Below are 18,923 nucleotides of genomic sequence, written 5' to 3'. Positions count from 1 at the left end.
ACTGAGCGAGTTTCCGAGCCTGACGTTAACACACATGTAAATGAGGACTGAGGACTATCCCGATAAATGTGTGCACTGCGCTCGCTCGTTGCATTTTATACCTGCTCGTATGCCTCGTTGAGGTTATCCCGCATCCAACTGATAATGAGCCTCGACCATGTAGATAACAAAATGTAAAGCACGATTGCACGACACACGAATACTCGAAAATTTCACTTCGTCCGGTTAGCCCGCGCTTCGTGGGCAACACAGAATTCAAAATGCTTCCTGTGCATTCGAATAGCTTCCAAACAGTTTCGATTCGTTAGTTTACCTCCTGTTATTCCACATTCTATCCATATATACTTACATTTCAAATATGCGCAGATGTGTGCAACTCATCGATCCGTACTAATATTTTCTAAAGCATTCCTCTCGTGGCAGTACTTTCCAATTATCTGGATTCAGCCATTAGCCTTATTGCACGTCGCTCCATATACGATCCTATTATCTTTACCAACTACTCATCAATACTATTAGAATTTACTCGGCAATCTGTTCTGCTGCGAATGAATGCGAAAATACGCTTTTTCAGTTCGTTGCTTTGCGATCACGTGATATCAATTTTATTTTTGCTTCGAAAATATTTTTTTTAGGATGGAATATGGAGTACAGATTTTTTCGTTGATTTTTTTTCATATCGAACTGATTCAGTTTGTGTATGAAAGGCATCGAGATAACCAAATTCATAACGCAAAATTTTATCTTTTTGGCTCGTTTAACTCAAACTTTTTCTCTGTTGAAATTGGAACGAAAAATAAATCGCATTCCTTCTATGTTTGCAGGACTATTTCCGTCAGAGTCAAAGGAAAGTGAGAAAAAGTTCAAACATATAGAGATATTAGCTGCCTTCCTTTTTTATCATCTTCTGTATCAAGCTCAGTCTTGTCGACTTTCATCGAGTCATGTGTCACTTCAAGGATCGATGTTTGCAGCCGTCCCTGCGAAAAGCGTAAGTCATAATTCTGCAGATACAATCTCCAAGAATCACTTAATTGATTCGGAAGAAATTTCAAAGAGCGAATACGAACACGATCTGACAATGAAATTAACGGAGCACTCTTTTTTGTGCATCGAAATTTCCAGTGTTGATCTTGTTTGAATATGTCAAATGGAAATTTGAAAAAAACAAGAAACAATTTCCAACTGTTCTCGCGAGTTATAGTTTTTCAGTTTTCTCAACAACTCGATAAACCTGATTTAATCGTAAAATTGAGAAGAAAAATATTTCCCAGAGTTTTTCTCAATGAAAAAATACGTTTTATTCCGTTTCAGGAGTTTGCAACTTTTCGAAATTTTATCGCAAAGATTTATATTCTTGAATGAAAACTCCTATATTCGAGCTCTTGCCGCCTTTGATTGCGTGAGTTTTACGGATTCACGAGGTATGCACTGCGTACATACTCTCTTCCAGCTTTTATGCACATATATGTACATTCTATACATCATACTTCCGTTCAAAGTGTATGCACTCGTCACCTAAATTTAAAAATTCCAAAGTTACACACTATCCAAATATTTGCCAGTTCGGCTTTTCCTTAGATTTTCCAGCTCGTTCGCTTACGTACTCGGAGCGTCTTTCTCGTCATAGAGGTCGGTTTTTCTTCGTGGATTCGCCGCGAGTGCACATCGTTGAGCAGGTTATGGTATCTCCCTTGGAATTTCCCTACGCTTTAGCCGCGCTCGCACTTGGCTTCTTACGTACTTTCTTTCTCTTTTCTTCTCCATTGTTCTTTCTCTCTCTTCCTCAATCGCTTGCTTTTTCGCTCATGAATGTCCTGCACACATTCCAAGTCGAAGCCTCGATGCGAGAGGAAGCTTTGCACGGCGTTGGAAATATTTATTCAAGAAATTTCCGACGACATAACGCGCGTGGTCCAGATTTTCACTTGACGCTTTCTCTCTCTCTCTCTCTCTCTCCAGCTCTCCTTATATTCGGTCTTCCGTCTTATCCGTCGTCGTATGTTTCACACTTGGATCTACTACGTCGTACGAAAATCTCGGGCATTCCATTCGCTATGAACGAGAACAAACGCTGAGGAAAGAGTTTTCCGGGACACACACTTGCCCACGCACACACACACGCGCACACACGCACAGCAGAAAAGCTCAGGCGTTACGTTGGTTTTTCCGCTTCTCCGTCCTCCTTCTTCAAGCGTATATACATACTCATCCCGTTGGTTTTCCCTCGTTTCCACTTCGCGCCAGAAACTGAGACTCGGGCCATAAACTTTATGACAAGAGATTTTACGGGACTGCCATGGAGAATTCCCTCCCCCTCTGCCCTTTGTTTCCCGCACCGCACCACCGTGTCGCTCCGCTCGAGGATAACAACGTGGCTGAGCTGCAAGAATTGGCGAGGACTAAAAGGGACACCCTTTACGCGGTTTTACTTTGTTTTCCGGCGCCAAAACAATGGCCACCTCTCCCAAAGAGAAATGACTAAAAAATATATGATAAAATGAACGAGCTGTGAATTCAAAGAGGAAACACATTTTCCTGAACTCACGTTCGATTTGTGACCATATGAAATCTTGTGCTTTACACATATTTAACCTCAAAGATAATATCGCGGATTCCGCAGCAGCTTTTTTGAGCGTTGTGACGTTTGAAAATGGAGGGATTTCCAAAATATTACTTTCACAACTCTTCCCTCATTGTAGCGCTCACGTTTGAAAGCTCCTGGGATTTAGAGAATGAGGATAACTGAAGAGACTCGAGAAAAAAAAGAGACGAGCCGGAGAGAAGAAACCTGACGTAGAAAACGGAAAGCTGAGCGATTTACGAGCAGCTTTGAAGAAAATTTATTAAGCACCATACAATAAATAGTAACGAGAGTGTTTCGTCTCAACCCTCGAGGCTAAAAACGCTTCTCGCAACGACACTCTTCTGTGCCCGCAAGATTTATTTCGTACTCGGACGACTTTAGTCCGATCTTCCTTTTTCGTAACCGTAATTATTCAAGATAGGTATGACATTTCTTTTGTGGAACGTGCTGCTTCGTTAGGATATGCTAAATAAATCAAAATAGTCAATTACGGGCTTTCTTTCTCACGGATTATTCATGAGTTTTTCGCTACTCCACTTTTGTTTGTTTCGAAAAAACTGCTCGCTCGTTTCGTCGGGTTACACAATCGCATATCCTCAAAAATGACTCATAAAAACAACAGAGTACCACTCAGACCAACGATTAAACACTCCCAAATAGTATTTCGATGGCCACATCGGAGGAGGAAACGTCATTTTTTTTTGTCTCAACCGTAATTTGTTCACCGACCTGAAAAACGAAAAGTCATCGGTGAATCAAATTTTCAAATGCTTTTTTTTTATATTTGAATTTTTGTTCCAGGCAATTTATTTGCTGCATATTCTCTCGCTCGTTCGCGATAACCGTTACGTTCGAACAGACGCTACCAAACGACGTCAATTCAGTGGTAAACGATGTAAACTGCACAATCATTTATGACGTGATTAATTATCGAGAATGGGATTTCAATAGGACGTCGAACGGATTGATAATGTTGATAACACGCTTTCCTGAATGCACAAACTTTATCTACTTGGGTCGGTGGTGAATAGACACTCACTTAGTTTCATGAACACATAAACAGTGCTGGTTCTGCGACGGTTTGTTTGGGCAGGGGCGAGCGTTGGATCGACCAAACGCTGTTAAGATGCTCGTGTTCTGAAGTAGCTCGGTCTCACTACTTCCGGTGCAATACGCCGGGCACTGCGATCACTAACAGCAGCTCCCTGCTTCTAAAATACATTTAATTTGAATCCTGCTACGGTTGAAGTTGTGCAAAGTGTTTACTCCGCCTTGTTCCTCGGTTCACAGCCGAATGGAAATTGGTCACATAGTTTAATAAAAGCGCGAATTTCGTCCACGATCAACTTAACGGAGTCGCAAATTTTCCCATTTATCAAGATTGGCCGAAACTTTGGAGACAAGGTACCGGAAACTTTCTTACGTATTTCGCGAAATATTCATTTCACTTTATTGACAAAAATATTTGATTTCATTATCAATGCACAAACTTTCCAGCGGCGCGTTCGAAACAATAATTTTTCATAATCAAGCAACTTTCTTCATAATTTTAATAGCTTCATTTTCCCTCAGCTCTTCAGGTCGTATGTCGAATCGAGAAGTGGCGCTCTCCGGCAAATAATTATTACAACAGCTGCAAAACATTTTCATTTCTCTATTTACTTTTAGTTGAATATAAAAATATTGGAAAATCCGCTGCATTCGAGCGCAGCTGGCTCGAGCACGTTTGTAGCGAAGTTTGTAGTGAAGTTTTTTCAGCTGCGATTTCACGTACCGTTTCACGATCACGTTTATATAGTCGACCGTCATATTTATCAACGTATTCACGCTTCATTATATAATTGAAAACGACTTTAATTAATATCCGCAACCGTGATGAATAAATAAATGCGAACGAAATGTAATTTCATCAGTAAAATTTTATAGGGAAGCAGTCATTTTAAACTCTACAAAAGAAACATCGACGATGCACGAAAATTATCGTTTTTCATCATCCCCAATTCCGGGCAACTACATTTTTTCGCCCGTTTTACGTTATGGGTACTCACGAATTCTCTCGCCTGGCTGGTTTTCGCTATTTGGACAATAAATCGAGATTAGATGGTGCGAGAATATCAGACGACAACGTTAATTCCAAAGCATTTATCTATCTTCGTGTCTTCGCACCGATTCCACCTGAGTAAGCGTCGATGAATCAATTTCTGGGCGCGATGTGGGTACGAACGGGAATCCGCTCAGTTTGCATTAATCTCTGCTTATATCACAGATACATGAACCCATCGCAGCTTTCCTTCGTTCCTCCAACTTGCGTTCCATGATTTCTCGCTCGATTCACGAATATTGCTTGATTCAGTCGATGAACAATATTTGCTTCCTATTTTTATGAGCGAATGTGTTTCGAGAGTACATGGGAAAGCGTCAAATATTATTTCCAACAAAAATTTTAATGTTGATATGCGATAAAACATCAAAAAAAAAAAAAAAAAGTAATTAGGGGAGACCGGCCCTATACGGTGGGGCAAGTTGACTGTGGTACTATTTTTACCTGATAATCAACAACGTATTAGTGAAATTGATAAAAGCGGATAGTTATCAATATCATTTATTTGATGATTGGAACAATGAATACAAAATGTTGACACAAGTGACTGTAGAGATAATTTTTGTCCATAAGTGTGAGAAAAAAGGAATATTTGATTCTCATCCTCGTCATCAAAGTCAGGATTGCAGTTTTTACACACATAGAATATTATATTTTTTTACTGGCACACCTTGAGTGGGCCCATTCAGATCACTCATGTCAGATCGCCCATTCCATGTCGGCTTATTTACCTCACACTGCTTTTTTTAGCAACAAAACGTTCTACCAGCAAATTATAGCGATAATTGAGAAAAATATAATGCACAATTATAGTTAAGTGTATGAACATTCGTGCAGAGGATTATTCTAATAATTGGAAAAAAATCGAGACAGCAGAAGATAGATAATATTGACGTAAAAATTTGGTTTTGTATCTGGATTTACGAAAATTCTTCACTGTTCCTAAACGACGTGCGCTCCGACGCGTTGGGACACACGAATCGGAAAGAGGCTACTGTGAACAATTATATCAACCGGACGTATGCGTTTACATTCCGTAATTTAGATATTATTGTTTATTAGTCAACTTGCCCCATTGGCCAACTAGCCCCGGTTTTCCCTATAGCCAAAGCAGGGCGGGGGGATGATTCGATCAAGTGAATTACAGAATGATCTCTATCGGCGAAATTGCGCGTCATGCCGAGAAAAAGTCAATTACGTCCGTGTCCGTTCTTCATAACTTGTTAATTGTTTTTTCGATCCGTCACCGCTCGATTGAATGGTCGGATCGACGTATAAATCGAATGCGCTGACAACCCGAAAGATTCCGGTGGTTTTTCCATCGAAACTCGTTCTAGTTCAAAGACACGTTTATTCGGCCGAGTTTTTAATTTCCAAAGTCTATATACACACGTATGTGTACGGGCATAAATTCACACATGAAGAAACTCTAAAGTGTATTCGCGTGAGCATGTCACTGATTTTTAGTTAAATTTGTTTCGAACGTTTTGGTACAACCGTTTGGCAAATTGTTTTTCCACCGCGTTCGTTCTCGGAGGTTCTGCGCTAAATCGAACACCACTCGCCACGTATTTTCCAACAAAATATCTCATTTTTAAAAACTTCCTTTCTCGTTTATTTTCCGGAACGATGTTCCTGTAATCTGTATTAAATCTATGTTGTATACATACACGCGGGTGCATTTTCAAGCTCTCGGCGCTTCGGTTTGCTGGATTTTCCAATTTTGAGATTATTGCAGTACGCGCGATCGTTACAAATGAAAAAATGACTCAAATATTCAGCATTTCTCCATTGGAAACGAATCGAAAACGAAATTACAGTTAGACTATTCAAATTCGATTGATTCCTCTGCCTTGCTGTCCATTCCTACCCTGCATTTGCAAATTCAGTGCTATGAAAAAAAAAATCAGTTTTATATCACGTAGTTTTATGAAAATGTACAAAATGATATTCTGGTTTTGCTTTGTAATAATTCAGCATTTCGTTCAACACGTTGTGATCTGGTGTTGAGAATTCATGGACATTTCATGGGTAGAGATACGCAGCTCAGTGGTTTTCGATATGACAAATTTCATCGCCACAGTCGGAAGTTTCTTTTATCTTGTCAGAAGTCGACTGAATTTATCTAAAAATGATAATATTCTTCAGCCACTTTGCGACGAATTCAGGAAAAGAGATTTAAAAAAGTCTCTAATGCAGCTTTATCCTGATCAATTAATATGGAAATAACCTGAAGTTTCTATACTAAAATTCTGTTTTCGCGTTACAGTCTGAATTAATGGAATCACCCAGAGTTCTCTTGAGCAGTAAGAAAGTTGGTGCATGGAATCGGCTACTGAATAGCAGCGAATGTTTCCGTCACATTCGAATTTATTTTCATCGCGTTGCGACGCCAAACTCGAGTCTCAACTGCGAAAACTTATAAAACTCTTCCGTCAGCTGTTTTCCAGTCGTGCACCATTTTTAAATTGCTCGTGCTTCTCCGTAGTTAAAAAAGTGAGTATTCATCAAGTAGTCGAACGAAGGACATTCCCAATTTTGAAGTCCTTTTCTCCTCGTGTATTTATCTTACCTGTGATCCGTGTGAATCCCAAATGTATACGTTACCGAGCCAAAAGTTCAGTCTCTCACGGGCTCCTGAGACCTCTAACCGAGAATTGTGTTAGAGACATTGGCCTAATTCCCGTTCCGACTTTGTTTTTTCCGAGGGCCGTTTTCAGAGTCCGTTTTGACTCTAGAGTCGTCAATAATTTTTTTCTCGTCGATCGATTGCTTTGCTGTGTTCCAGAAATCAGCGAAAAAAAAAAATTATGAAGGTTTGGGAATAAAAGATGATCGAGATAATTTAGATACGTGGCACGTCCTGCTTTGTCCGATTGAAAAATGTTCTCTTTGAAACTGACATCAAGACGCTGCCGCCGCACCTCCCGATTCATAAAAAACATTTTGGTATTATTCATTTTTTTATTAATCCTTAGTCTAGACTCGTAATGTACAATATGCTTCATTATTATCTCTAATTATATACAATATATAATTGTCCCTCCGCAAAATATCTTTGAACTCGTGTACGTGTGTGTAAGTTTCGTCGCATTATTGACATATTATGTAAATATTAATAATATTCATTTCGTTCTTTTGTTTTTGGCAAATTCGCGAATTCGATTATTTTGGCAGGAATCAAATTTGGCTTCGATAAAGTGTTTACTTGTTCAATGAATTACATTTTCCCTCCGGGATTCGTACCGCGGGAACTCGTACTAATAACTCGTTCGCTTAGTTACATAAACATGGTTGTTAGACGATTAGACTATTGGGTTAGAAAATTGGGTTTTTCGTTTTCGAGTACCATTTGGCAGAACCTTCTACAAGATCGCGTTGGATATTCGATTCGACAATGTTTTATTCGCTTCTCATTTCTTCTTCTTTTATTTTAATTTTTTCTCTTTCCTCGACTCTTGACCTAGCTATGTTATTTACAAAAAATTGTCTATCTTACAACTTAATGTCAATGGTTCAGCGAGGTTCGAACTGAAAGAACCTATGTGTATATGTGTGTGTATCTGTTGATCGTTAAAAAATCAGTCTTAAATGCGGATAGATACGAGGATCTGGGAATCGTGTTGAATCGTTGTTGAAACGTCGTTTTTAAATATATTTTTAAAAAAACTCTACCCTCGTTTCATTCGTTTTCATTGCATACCAGTGGGTATTTTATTACTAGACTCGTTCACTTTAAGGTCGCGTATCACACGCATTAACCGTTTCGACGCGTCAAAACTGAGATTCTCCGAACCGATAGAGCCGATCGATAAAGAGTACATGGCAAATACGGACTCGGTGCGTTGTCGATTCGATCGGTCGTGTCGTCTCGGAAAAGCACGAGATTTGGAAACTCGGTCGGTGCAGCACGTTGCCTTAACGTCCACCTTCAATGGCGACGCAACATCTTTTTTGACGAAGAGATCATGCGACACACGCGAAACATTAATATTCAATCTTTAAATCGAAGCTAAATACTTTCTAAAAGTTCGTTTGTTTTTGTTTTTTTTTCGTATTCAGTTCGTGATCTCGTTACATATTTCGTTCTTTCGTCATTTTCGAATGAACTGTAAAAAACGATACGCGGAACACTTTATTTCACGGGTTCGATGGCTCTCGATTTGTCCAACAATTCCTACAAATTTTTTTTCACTCTTCTCTACTCGATTGAAGTAGCCCTCGAAACTAATTTTATTCAGTTCCCTCCGCTTCCACGAGTACCTTTCATAACGTTGAAAAGCCATTGTTTTATATATTTCCTCTTGAATCTGCTCTCCTGGCATCTTCCATTGGCATCATCAACCGTAGATCCCGGTACAAGTGGACACACTTTTAAGTTCGATGTCGCGTTGCTCGCTCGTTTTTCGCGCAGAATTAATCTTGTGCTACGAGTTCAAAGGTGTTGTGCCAATATTACTGATGAAACTGGGACACGCGTTTTCGGCTCTGTCGCCCCCTTGCAACGAGAAGTGTCTGTAGGACATGTACTCGGGCGGATTTGGCGGGAGGGGCTGTTCCCTCTTCATCGCAGCGCGTTGCTTTTTCATTTTCATGTAACCCAACACCGAAACCAATACGATAAAGACGACGAAACCCATACAACTGCCAACAATGAGTCCCAGTCGGCGGGTTAAAATACTCGCTAATCCGCCTCGATCCCCGACTGATCCTTCACCGATCACGGTATCAGGCGCGTCCAGGGTTCTCACCTCCGTGCATCGACTCATCGGCGAATCGATCATAATCGGTGGCACTGAACTCTCGATAACGTCGTCGTGCGAACCGTTCATTTGCCATGAGTTAACGCTCTCCGGCATTGGCGTCCCCCAACTTCCCAGCCCTAAAACGCAGATAAGGTACCGCGTGTCCGACGCCAATTTCGAAAGCCGCACGGAACGAGATTCCGGGCCCAGGAGCTTCCTTCGAACCTGATACAGAACAAGCGAAATGATTTTTTTATCTTTGTTTTAACGTCCTCTTCTGCCTCAATTGCTTCCGCGGTACTCGATAGCACATTCGCAATAGTATTCAAATAATTGACTGATCAATCGCCGAGAGCATTGAACGAGTCGATTAGTTTTCGATCGAACCACACATTTATTCTAACCTTGAGCACTGTGCTGGTCGATGCAATAAAATCTTTCATCAGTAACATCGAGTGCTATGAAATCGATGATTTTTTAATCTGAGTGCGGACGAGTAATTTGAGGCTGAGGGCAACTGGTTCATCGTTAACTGTTCGCCCAGATCCGATAGAAATTTTTCAATGCCACCGTTGAAATTGGGATTCGATAGATGACGAAACGTGAACGAAGCACTCACCTCGTCGACGTTGTCGAGTGCGTGATAGGCGACCTGGTAGCCATGCAATCCCGAATGATTTCTACTCTGCCAGGAAACCAAAACTGAAAACGGTTGAATGTCCTGAATAGCGAGCTTTGGTACAAGCGGTGCTGAGCAAAACGCGGGAGGGTCCAGATCGAGAAAGACGAGTCCTCGGAGTTCCGGTGGCTGTTCGCATCTGAGTAAGCCCGCTTCGACGTCACCCACTCCGACACCGCCATTACTTCCCCGCTCACGATCCCGTCCAATTCCACCCACGAGCTTTTGATGATCGCGTAACCATTCCCACAATTCCTGGGACTCGCAACCGCAATGTAACGGATTCTCTGTCAAACGAGTAAATTGCAGGTGTACAAGAACCTTCGAGAACCCTGCTGAATCTGACGCTTCGTGGTTTAATGTTCAAGTGTGTTATGTCCTGCTATTGCCTTTCAAAAATTCAAATACCAAATTGAAAATTCAATACCAAATTCAAATACAAATATCGAATTGTAATTTTTCTGAAATTTTCTGAAATTTTAATGTGTCAAAAATATTCTTCGATAAACTTGGGAGAGGAAATTTGAATTGCAACGGAGTCCTGAATCATCAGAGCCTCAAAAAGTTGTAAATTTTCAACTAAGATTAAGCATGCATATTTCGGTCCAGTGAACTTCTCGTTATATTGATTAAAACACATTATTAACAACGCATCGAGCTTATGATTAATCGACGCGTGAGATGTTGTTCATTAAAAGTTTACCTTCAGCTCGAAGACTCCGTATCTGAGTTTCAAGTGGCCGAAAAGCGTTCAAAGGTAGATTCTCGAGATAGTTTCTGCTAAGATCCAATAGACGTAGTTTCTTAAGTGGTCTGAAGGCTTCGCTCGATATAGTGCTTATCCAATTACCGTAGAGATGAAGCTCGACCAGACTGACGAGGTTCTTGAACGTCACCTTGCCGACAATGCCAATCTGATTGAACGACAGATCGAGAATCTGCAGTGATTTCAGATCGGCTGGAAATTCTTCGAGTTCTTTAAGACGATTGTGAGTCAGATTCAATATTCGCAAGTGTTCTATTCCCTGTAATCGTTCTTTTGGCAAGATCTCGAGACTGTTCATGCCCAAATGAAGAGTCAAAAGATTGGGTAAACTTCTGAATGCTCCGGGTGAGACTCGAAGTATACCATTTTGGTTGAGAAATAAGTGAAGAAGAGCTGGAAACGCCTCGAAATCCTGAGAAGTAACGATACTCAAATTCGTGCTGGAAATATGAATTTCTTGGAGTATCGGGTACTTCGCTTCGGCAGGTACATCGTGTATCCGATTGAGTGGATTTTTCGTCAAATTTAGCCAGATCAAACCGGGCAAATTGTGTCCGGAGAGGGCCATCGCTGGTATCTGTCCGAATTTGTTTTCTGATAAATCAACTCGACGCAGCATGGTCGATCTTGCGAAAAAATTGACTGGCAGAGCTTTCAAGTTGTTGTGACTCAAATCGACGGATAGTAATCGTGACATATTGGCCGTGGCGAAACCCGACATGCTCTCAATCCTGTTGTGACTGAGATCGAGCTCTCTCAAATATCTTAGATTCGTCAGATTTGCGGCGTTGACCGAGTCAATTTTGTTCCATGAGAGCGATAGTATCTCGAGATTTGGAGCGAAGGAGAAAGCCGTGTACGGAACGGCGGTCAATAGATTTTTGTCGAGATGAATCTCTCGCAGCGAGTGCAATCTTGAAAATACTCGAGGCGGCAAATCTTTCAGGAGATTACGGCTTGCTTGAAATTTAGCGAGGTTGGGATTGAGGGTGAATATGTTTTCGGGTAACTCTTCGATTTGTGCATTCTCGAGATAAAGTTCTTGGAGCGATTGCAAACCGTACAGGCTGTATTCAGCAATTTGGGTGAAGTTGTTACCCGAAGCTGTCAACGTTCGGAGGCTCGAGAACGTGAGCTTCCTAAGGGCAGTGGCTGTCAGACGATTATTTTCAAGATTGAGCTCGAGGAGGTACCTGAGCCCTCGAAAAGCATCGGTCTCGATGTTCTCGATTGAACAGTTTTGCAGATTCAAGCTCGTTATTGGTAGATTTTCTTGGAACATGGCGTTCTCGAGAGTAGTGAGATTGTTGTTCGCCAAATCGAGAATACGGAGTTTCTTCAATGTTGTAAAGGCGTAAGGATCGAGCTTACGAAGCCCGTTGTTCTGGAGATAGAGTTCCTGGAGTTCGTGCAATTCGGAGAAAGTTCTTGTCGTCACGTGACTCAGTTTGTTCATGCTGAGCTCAAGAAATTTGAGCGCTTGCATCGGTTGGAAAGCGGTGTCTTCGATCATCGATATCGAATTGTTGGTGAGGTAAAGACGCTCGACGAGCAGAAGATCCCGAAAGAGCGGCGCTTGGAGGTGGGTGAGCTTGTTGTGACCGAGCCACATTATTCTCACGGATGCTTGGCCCCGTAAGGAATCGTTGTGTAATACCTCAAGTCCATTGCTGTCCAGTTGAATGGAAACTAGTGAACTGCCACCGCTCGAGGAGTCCGAAGTTGACAGCTGAAATACATCACCGAGGACGGACAACTGGTTTCCTTGTAGATTTACGTGTTGCAGGGCATTGAGCGTTCGCAGAGCTCCTGTCTCTACGTTCGTAATGGCATTGTTCTGTAGATGGAGCTCGAGGAGGGAGGGCAACTGGGAGAACACACCCCTCTTAACTTCACCAATTCGATTATCCTGTAGCCTGAGTTCTCGTAATTGATGAAGCTTCACGAATGTGCCGGCTTGTAGATTCCGAATTTTGTTACCGTCCAGCGAAAGGGAAGATAGATTTTCGCTGTGCTCGAGAAACTCCATTGGCACTGTCTCGATATAATTGTTGCTCAAATGAAGTTGTCCAAGTTGCGTCAGGCTTGATAGTCCTCTCGCATCTATCCTGCGAATTGCGTTCTGCTGTAGATCTATAACCGCGAGAGAAATGCTTCCGACAAAGGCATCAGCTGGAATTTCCAGTATGTTGTTCTCCGCCAAATAGAGTTCCCGTAATTTTGGCAGTCGTGAGAAAACTCCACCAATGTAATGTATGTGATTGTGGCTCAGTTCGATCGTTCGGAGTCTCTCGTTTCCCTTGAAAGTAGTTACGTCGAGAAATACTATTTTATTGTTGCTCAGATCAATGGATTCGAGATCTTTGAGAGAGACGAACGCGTCCTTGTGAATTGTCTCGATGGAGTTGTAGTAAAGCGAGAGAGTGTGGAGTATCGGGCACGGTCTGAAGCAGTCCTCACCCAGTTTGTCAAAATTGTTGCTGCTCAAGTCGAGGATGAGCAGGGAGTTCAGTTTCGAATATCCATCGTCGACTATTTCGGATATTTCGTTCCAAGCAAGACGCAGAGAAGCTAAACCATCCAGTCGACGAAGGGCAGTCATGGGAAACAATTTGAGCTTATTCTCTTCGAGATCGAGATCGCTCAAACTGTCTTCGAGGCCAGCGAACGTGTGTTCGGATATCTTCGATATTTGATTGCCCTTTAAACTGAGCTTTATGAGTTTCAAACCCCAGAAACAATAGGAGGACAAGTCGTGTATGAGATTTGCCGCGAGATCAAGCGCAGCGAGCTTGTGAAGACCGGCTAAAGATTTTTGCGGCACTTGTGGCAAACGACCGGACACGAGTGCCAGCGATTCTAGATTTTCCTTCAGATTCGAGAAAGCATTGTCGCTTATCTCCTGCAACGAGGAGTGCGATATCTGTAGATGTCTTATCTGCGATCCCATCGGGAACGAGCCTTCCTTTAATTTCTCAATGCTCTTGTCCAACTCGTAGATGCTCAAGGATTGAACGACCGTCGTTGGACCTGTTGTAACAGACAGATTTCAGAATCAAGTTGACCCGCGTGCTTTTATTACTACTATTTTATATGACAGTTGTGCGCGAGATATTTCGACATTTTACATTCGTCTAACGGTCTCCGATTGCTCTTTATGCAGTTCCAATAAACTCCAACTATACTCAAAGTTCCAACCATCTAAACCCCGAAACGTTGCTCACGCGATAAACAATAAAAATAAGAACTTGAAAATCACTTTTCCACTCTAATGATGGGCCATTAGTTTCTTCAACTCATTCGCCCATGCAGAAAAATGATAATAGAAAAGAGAGAAAATACTCGAAATTCGTTAATTATTTGAAATTTTTTAGGGATCATTATTGCCGTGGGAGTTTGAGCTTCTGCGACGAGTTCAATTCTGACACCGCTTGTTTTTTATCCATTTGGTTCATCTAACGTTACGAGTCGGATGCTGAATAGTGTCGAGTTTTCTCACGTCATGAAAGCTATGAAGCTTCGTGTCATCGTGGCTCCTCGACTTGGTTCTCATGCTCACCTCCTTCTGACAAAACCCCGATCATCGTGTTTCGTATGGTGTCTTCCGTCGCACCAGGGCACTCGAGGAAAAGGCCATCTTCGAAGTTGTAACACGGACATCCAGGAATGGCTTCGGTCGGAGGACATTCGGGTGTTTGAGCTCGAACTTTCGGTGTTGTGCCAAGACCAGGTATAAGAAAGCTCAGTAAGAAAAGTCGTCTCGCGCACAAAAGACGTGGGACCTTACTTTTCCTACGATCGCCCTCTCTTTCCCGATACCCCGTCATTCTATCGTCACATCCGAGACAAGGGTTCACACAGAATTCTATGATGTACACGATCTGTAACGAATAGAACGAAAATGTTTCGTATAAAACGACGAACAGGGACGGATATTGGGCGCTGTCGTGAACAAATGAAATTTCTCATTTATCCAATCAGGTTTATAGGAACTAATTAAGCTATACGGAGCGGTGTTGTTTTTCCAGCTGAAGGTTTTAATTGGATTCTGTCAGTCCAAATTAAACCCTTATTTACCGGCGTTAATTTATTTAATTGCAGTTATGCTGCGAGAAAAAAGTATCAGTCCTCGTTTGTAATTAAATCAAAGGATCTTCGATAAATCTCATTCGGTTGAACTGAACGTGCTCTGCTATTGTAAATTTCCAGTCCTGCCACATGTTTGTTTTTTGTTTTTGTTTTTTTAATTTTTTCATATTTTAAGGCAAATGAAAAGGAAAATTGGATTACTTCATTAAGATATTTCTCAACCCATGGCGAAATGAAAAACGGCGTTTTTCGTATAAAATTCATCTAATTTTTTGTCTTTTTTAGCGTTTCGAAGCGTCATCCGACGATTAGTTTTCAGTTCATATAATCAACTTTCCCGAATCCAATTTAATCTGGTGTAAATGAAAATAGCCTGAAAATTCAATGTGCGTAGTGGATTGATTAAAGTTCGGAAACGCCGTCAGAGTGTCACCATGACTGAAACTCAACGTTTCCTCTTTGCAGCATAGTTTGTCACGTGAGTCTGCGGAATTCGAAGGAACGTTGTGACTCGTTGGAACAGTGTACAAGTCATCATAGTAACCACGTTTATGTAAAAAAGTCACAGTTAGTGAAGGGTGTGTCGACGATTTTGGTATTGGAAAGCAATTTTCTTCTCGACGTTGTTACTGCAAAAGAACGAAATAGAGTTTCAATATTTTCAGTCGAGGATGGACTAATCGAGAAATGATTATGGGTAATGAAATGTTTGCGAAAATCGACGGATATTGTTTTGCATTTATTACACATTTTTTCTAGTCCACACTCCAAAACACTCCAAAAGCCAATTTTCATAGCATTGGTAATCTCATTTCGAATAATTAAATATAATTTATTAAAGATTCTTTGAGCATAAAGGTTGACTTGATGTGTTCACCCCGATTTCCATTCCCGCCTGTATCCCCCTCGTTTCGTATTTTCAACAAGTTTTCCACTGCGAGGCATTTATTACTCGATTTCCGAGGCTTAGCCGTGTACCGACTTGAGTCTGGGGCGATACGATGGAATCAATTAAGTTCGCGAGGGGTCTCAGCTGAAATCCTTCTTTGCCTGTCATTCTTCGTTTGGTTTAAACTCCGGCTGTAAAGACTCTTGGTATAAAAAAAAAAAACGTGTTTGGGGACGCAGACTCATTAGTAGCTTGTATCGATACAGGCAAAATGATTGGTTAAATCGTTGATCAAATCTTCAGACAGCTTTTAATTGCATGTAAATTCATTAAACCAACCGGTAACTTTGACTCCGCGTCATATTTCACGGGTTTCATGTGGTGCGAGTTTGATTAATTATTATTTTTGTTTATTCATTTTTCTCTCACAGGGATATTTATAATGACACCTCCACGAGTTTTACCTCAACGATTATATTTCTCACTCCATTGGCTTTCCGTAATATTCCACGGATTTTACTCGCTGAGTGTAATTCCGACGTATGCTTTCCCCGTCAGTCTCATTAACTCGGACGATTTCAATGAAAACATTTTTCGAGTAAAAAATGAAATATATATTTAGGCGTTTTTTTAGGACGTCGAATCGTCATATTTCGATGCGTACGTAATGCAGGATAATCTACGCTGGGTTTTTCGAGCGTGTCTGCCATTGGGACTCGCCGGAAAAATCTATATTTAGTGTTGCTCTCGCGGAAGGGATACGCGAGACGAGAGCACAGGAGAATTATCGCTAAATGTACGCTGAAACGATTTACATTACGGACCATCGCGACGATTTTTTTTCTCATCCTCGCCCAGATTTATTCGATAATTTGGTTCCACTTTTCTGTCAACGTCGGCTTAAAGCCGCATTACCAAAAGGGATTTAAAAAGTTGGCAAAATACAGAAAACTCCCAGAGAGCTCGGAGCTTGACGACGAAAATGAGACGCGTAGAATTGAAATTCTTTGAAAAAAAAAAAAACGTCCGTGAGTTTACTCCGACAACACGGAGGTGTGGGACGCGATTCCACGTCGGTAAAACCGCACCGAAACAGCCAACGAACGAATAGAGGAACATTGATCTCTCGGATACATCGACGAGAATCGACGCAGATCGTAAATGGAAACGGAAATAGAATCAGCACGTGTGTTTGTGGACTCTAGATTCATTTGTTTCGAATCGAATTCAGATGTCGCAGTGGATGACAAAGTGTACCGTCGAAAGATTCAATCAGGAATATGTGTTATTTCTCTCAAGATGAATCTCCCCATTAGCAAGCAGAGAAAACAACTGTGAAAAATTGAATTCGACAACAAAGTGGAAAATTTTCACGCAGAAAATCAGTGCCTTCGTTCCTTGACTTCCTTCGAAAATACGACGCTGAAGTTTCCAACGTTGGACTCCAACGAAATGAACGAAAAAAACGTTTTTAATTCACCAATTGTTTATTTCACGAATCGTTAGTGCAGCTTGAAAAACGACGAATCGCAAATTCGACAGGCAACAAAATAGGATAATTACTGGAATTATTGGAGAGTTTTTTCGATCATTTCGTTGGGCTCCAACGTTGGAAACTTCAGCGTCATTTCGAAAATTTATTTGAGTATATTCGATTATAGCCCAGCAAATGCTTCAGGAAAATATTCTTGTTCCAAAAGCATATTCGTCTGCGGTTGTCTTGGGATTTGAGGTCAAGTACGCCGGTGGAGAGGAAGACTTCAATGGCTTCGTTATAATTTTGTTACAGAATAACGATTATTGGTGCATCTCGAGGATTTTCGAAAGCAGATGAAAACAAAGAATTCCATAATGGATGAGCGAGAGTAATAAATGGACAAGCATAAAAAGAGACAGAAACGAAGATAGAGAACGTAGGGAAGGAATGGAAGATGTCGTATACGTGTAAAGAAGATGGAGAAGCGTTGAGTGCTCGTTGGGAAATAGACTGAACATCCGTTGCTACTTTCGTAGGAGCAGTATTTTCGCTCTTTCACGAGCGCGGAGATTTTTTTTGACTCCATTGGGTAATCGGTCATAGCACAGACCGACGTTACGTGGCATAAAAATTTCATGTTGAGTGGCTCTTCCTCTTCGTTTTCATGCACCTTGAAATGTGAACGTTGATGTGCAATCGGGCAAAAAGTGCAATTTCGAAGTTTTTCAACAAAGATGTGAAATTGCTTTTTGATTGACGTATTTTGTACTCGAAAATAAATTTCTGACAGTCACGAATACTTTGTGATCGCTTCTTGCTTCGTTCATTCCTCATGGGGATTGAAAAAAATTTATTTTCTCTTGCACCTTATGGTAGCCATTGAATTTGTACACATCCTTTGTCGTAATTCAGCAAAAATTTTCTTACCCATAAAACCAGTTTCATCATTATTGTTGCGTACTGGTTCTTCCGTGACATGAAACTTTGAAAAATAATCGTGAATGTACTAAGATCACGGGGCCACGAGTGCTCTGACTTGTGCTGTTTGAATAATTAGGGTGACCACTGATGGAAAACAGAAGGCAAATGGAGTCGATTTACAAGGGAAAAAAGCGAGTTCTTATGGTCGTCCTTGTATCTGATGTGTACTGCAGGGAAATGACGAAAATAGATACGGAAGGAGGAAACCGAGAGAACGCAATTGCGTCATGAGGCAAAAGACAGATACGGTTATGTAAACTTGGAATATTTCGTTACAGTTGCACGAGCGAGACGCAGAACTCCGCCTGGAAATGTCATTAGGGCGTGGACCGAGACAGTCACCATATGCGTACAACGTTTATGTCAACCGTCAATTTCCTAATTCAATTCTCCTGACTCTACGTTGGTGAGTACGAGTGTTTATTTATTTACGGAAGTAGGCCAAACTCTGATAATCATGGGATCGAAAACGTCTTTGTTTCGTGAGGATCGCTCGCAGCAGCTAAACATTCGTGCTTATTTCTCTCGTATTATTGCTAAATGAGTTTTCCTTCTTTGGTGAACAACTGTCCTGATATTTTTGTTTACTTATAACATTTTTTTTCGACA

At 41.2% G+C, this 18,923-nt stretch overlaps 2 protein-coding genes across 4 annotated transcripts in view; one reads left to right on the top strand and one right to left on the bottom strand.

The window, feature by feature from the left end:
- LOC122419079 (uncharacterized) overlaps positions 1–18,923 on the top strand; it is a 67,052-nt gene that overhangs the window by 15,380 nt on the left and 32,749 nt on the right. The window contains exons 4-5 of the mRNA XM_043433344.1: positions 825–991; positions 18,593–18,720. Of these exons, the coding sequence (XP_043289279.1) occupies positions 825–991; positions 18,593–18,720 (295 nt within the window). The remainder of the gene's footprint in view (positions 1–824; positions 992–18,592; positions 18,721–18,923) is intronic.
- LOC122419073 (protein artichoke-like) overlaps positions 7,633–18,923 on the bottom strand; it is a 59,595-nt gene continuing 48,304 nt past the window's right edge. For all 3 annotated transcript variants that reach the window (XM_043433337.1, XM_043433335.1, XM_043433336.1), the window contains 4 exons: positions 14,438–14,759; positions 10,816–13,908; positions 10,053–10,399; positions 7,633–9,658 (listed from right to left, as the gene is read on the bottom strand). In XM_043433337.1, the coding sequence (XP_043289272.1) occupies positions 9,116–9,658; positions 10,053–10,399; positions 10,816–13,908; positions 14,438–14,705 (4,251 nt within the window). In that variant the 5' untranslated portion in view covers positions 14,706–14,759 and the 3' untranslated portion in view covers positions 7,633–9,115. The remainder of the gene's footprint in view (positions 9,659–10,052; positions 10,400–10,815; positions 13,909–14,437; positions 14,760–18,923) is intronic.

The sequence above is a fragment of the Venturia canescens genome, chromosome 1 (assembly GCF_019457755.1).
Source record: "Venturia canescens isolate UGA chromosome 1, ASM1945775v1, whole genome shotgun sequence".
In the NCBI taxonomy this organism is placed as follows: domain Eukaryota; kingdom Metazoa; phylum Arthropoda; class Insecta; order Hymenoptera; family Ichneumonidae; genus Venturia; species Venturia canescens.
The sequence above is the reverse complement of the archived record's forward strand: the minus strand, read 5'-3'. Positions and strand labels throughout refer to the sequence as shown.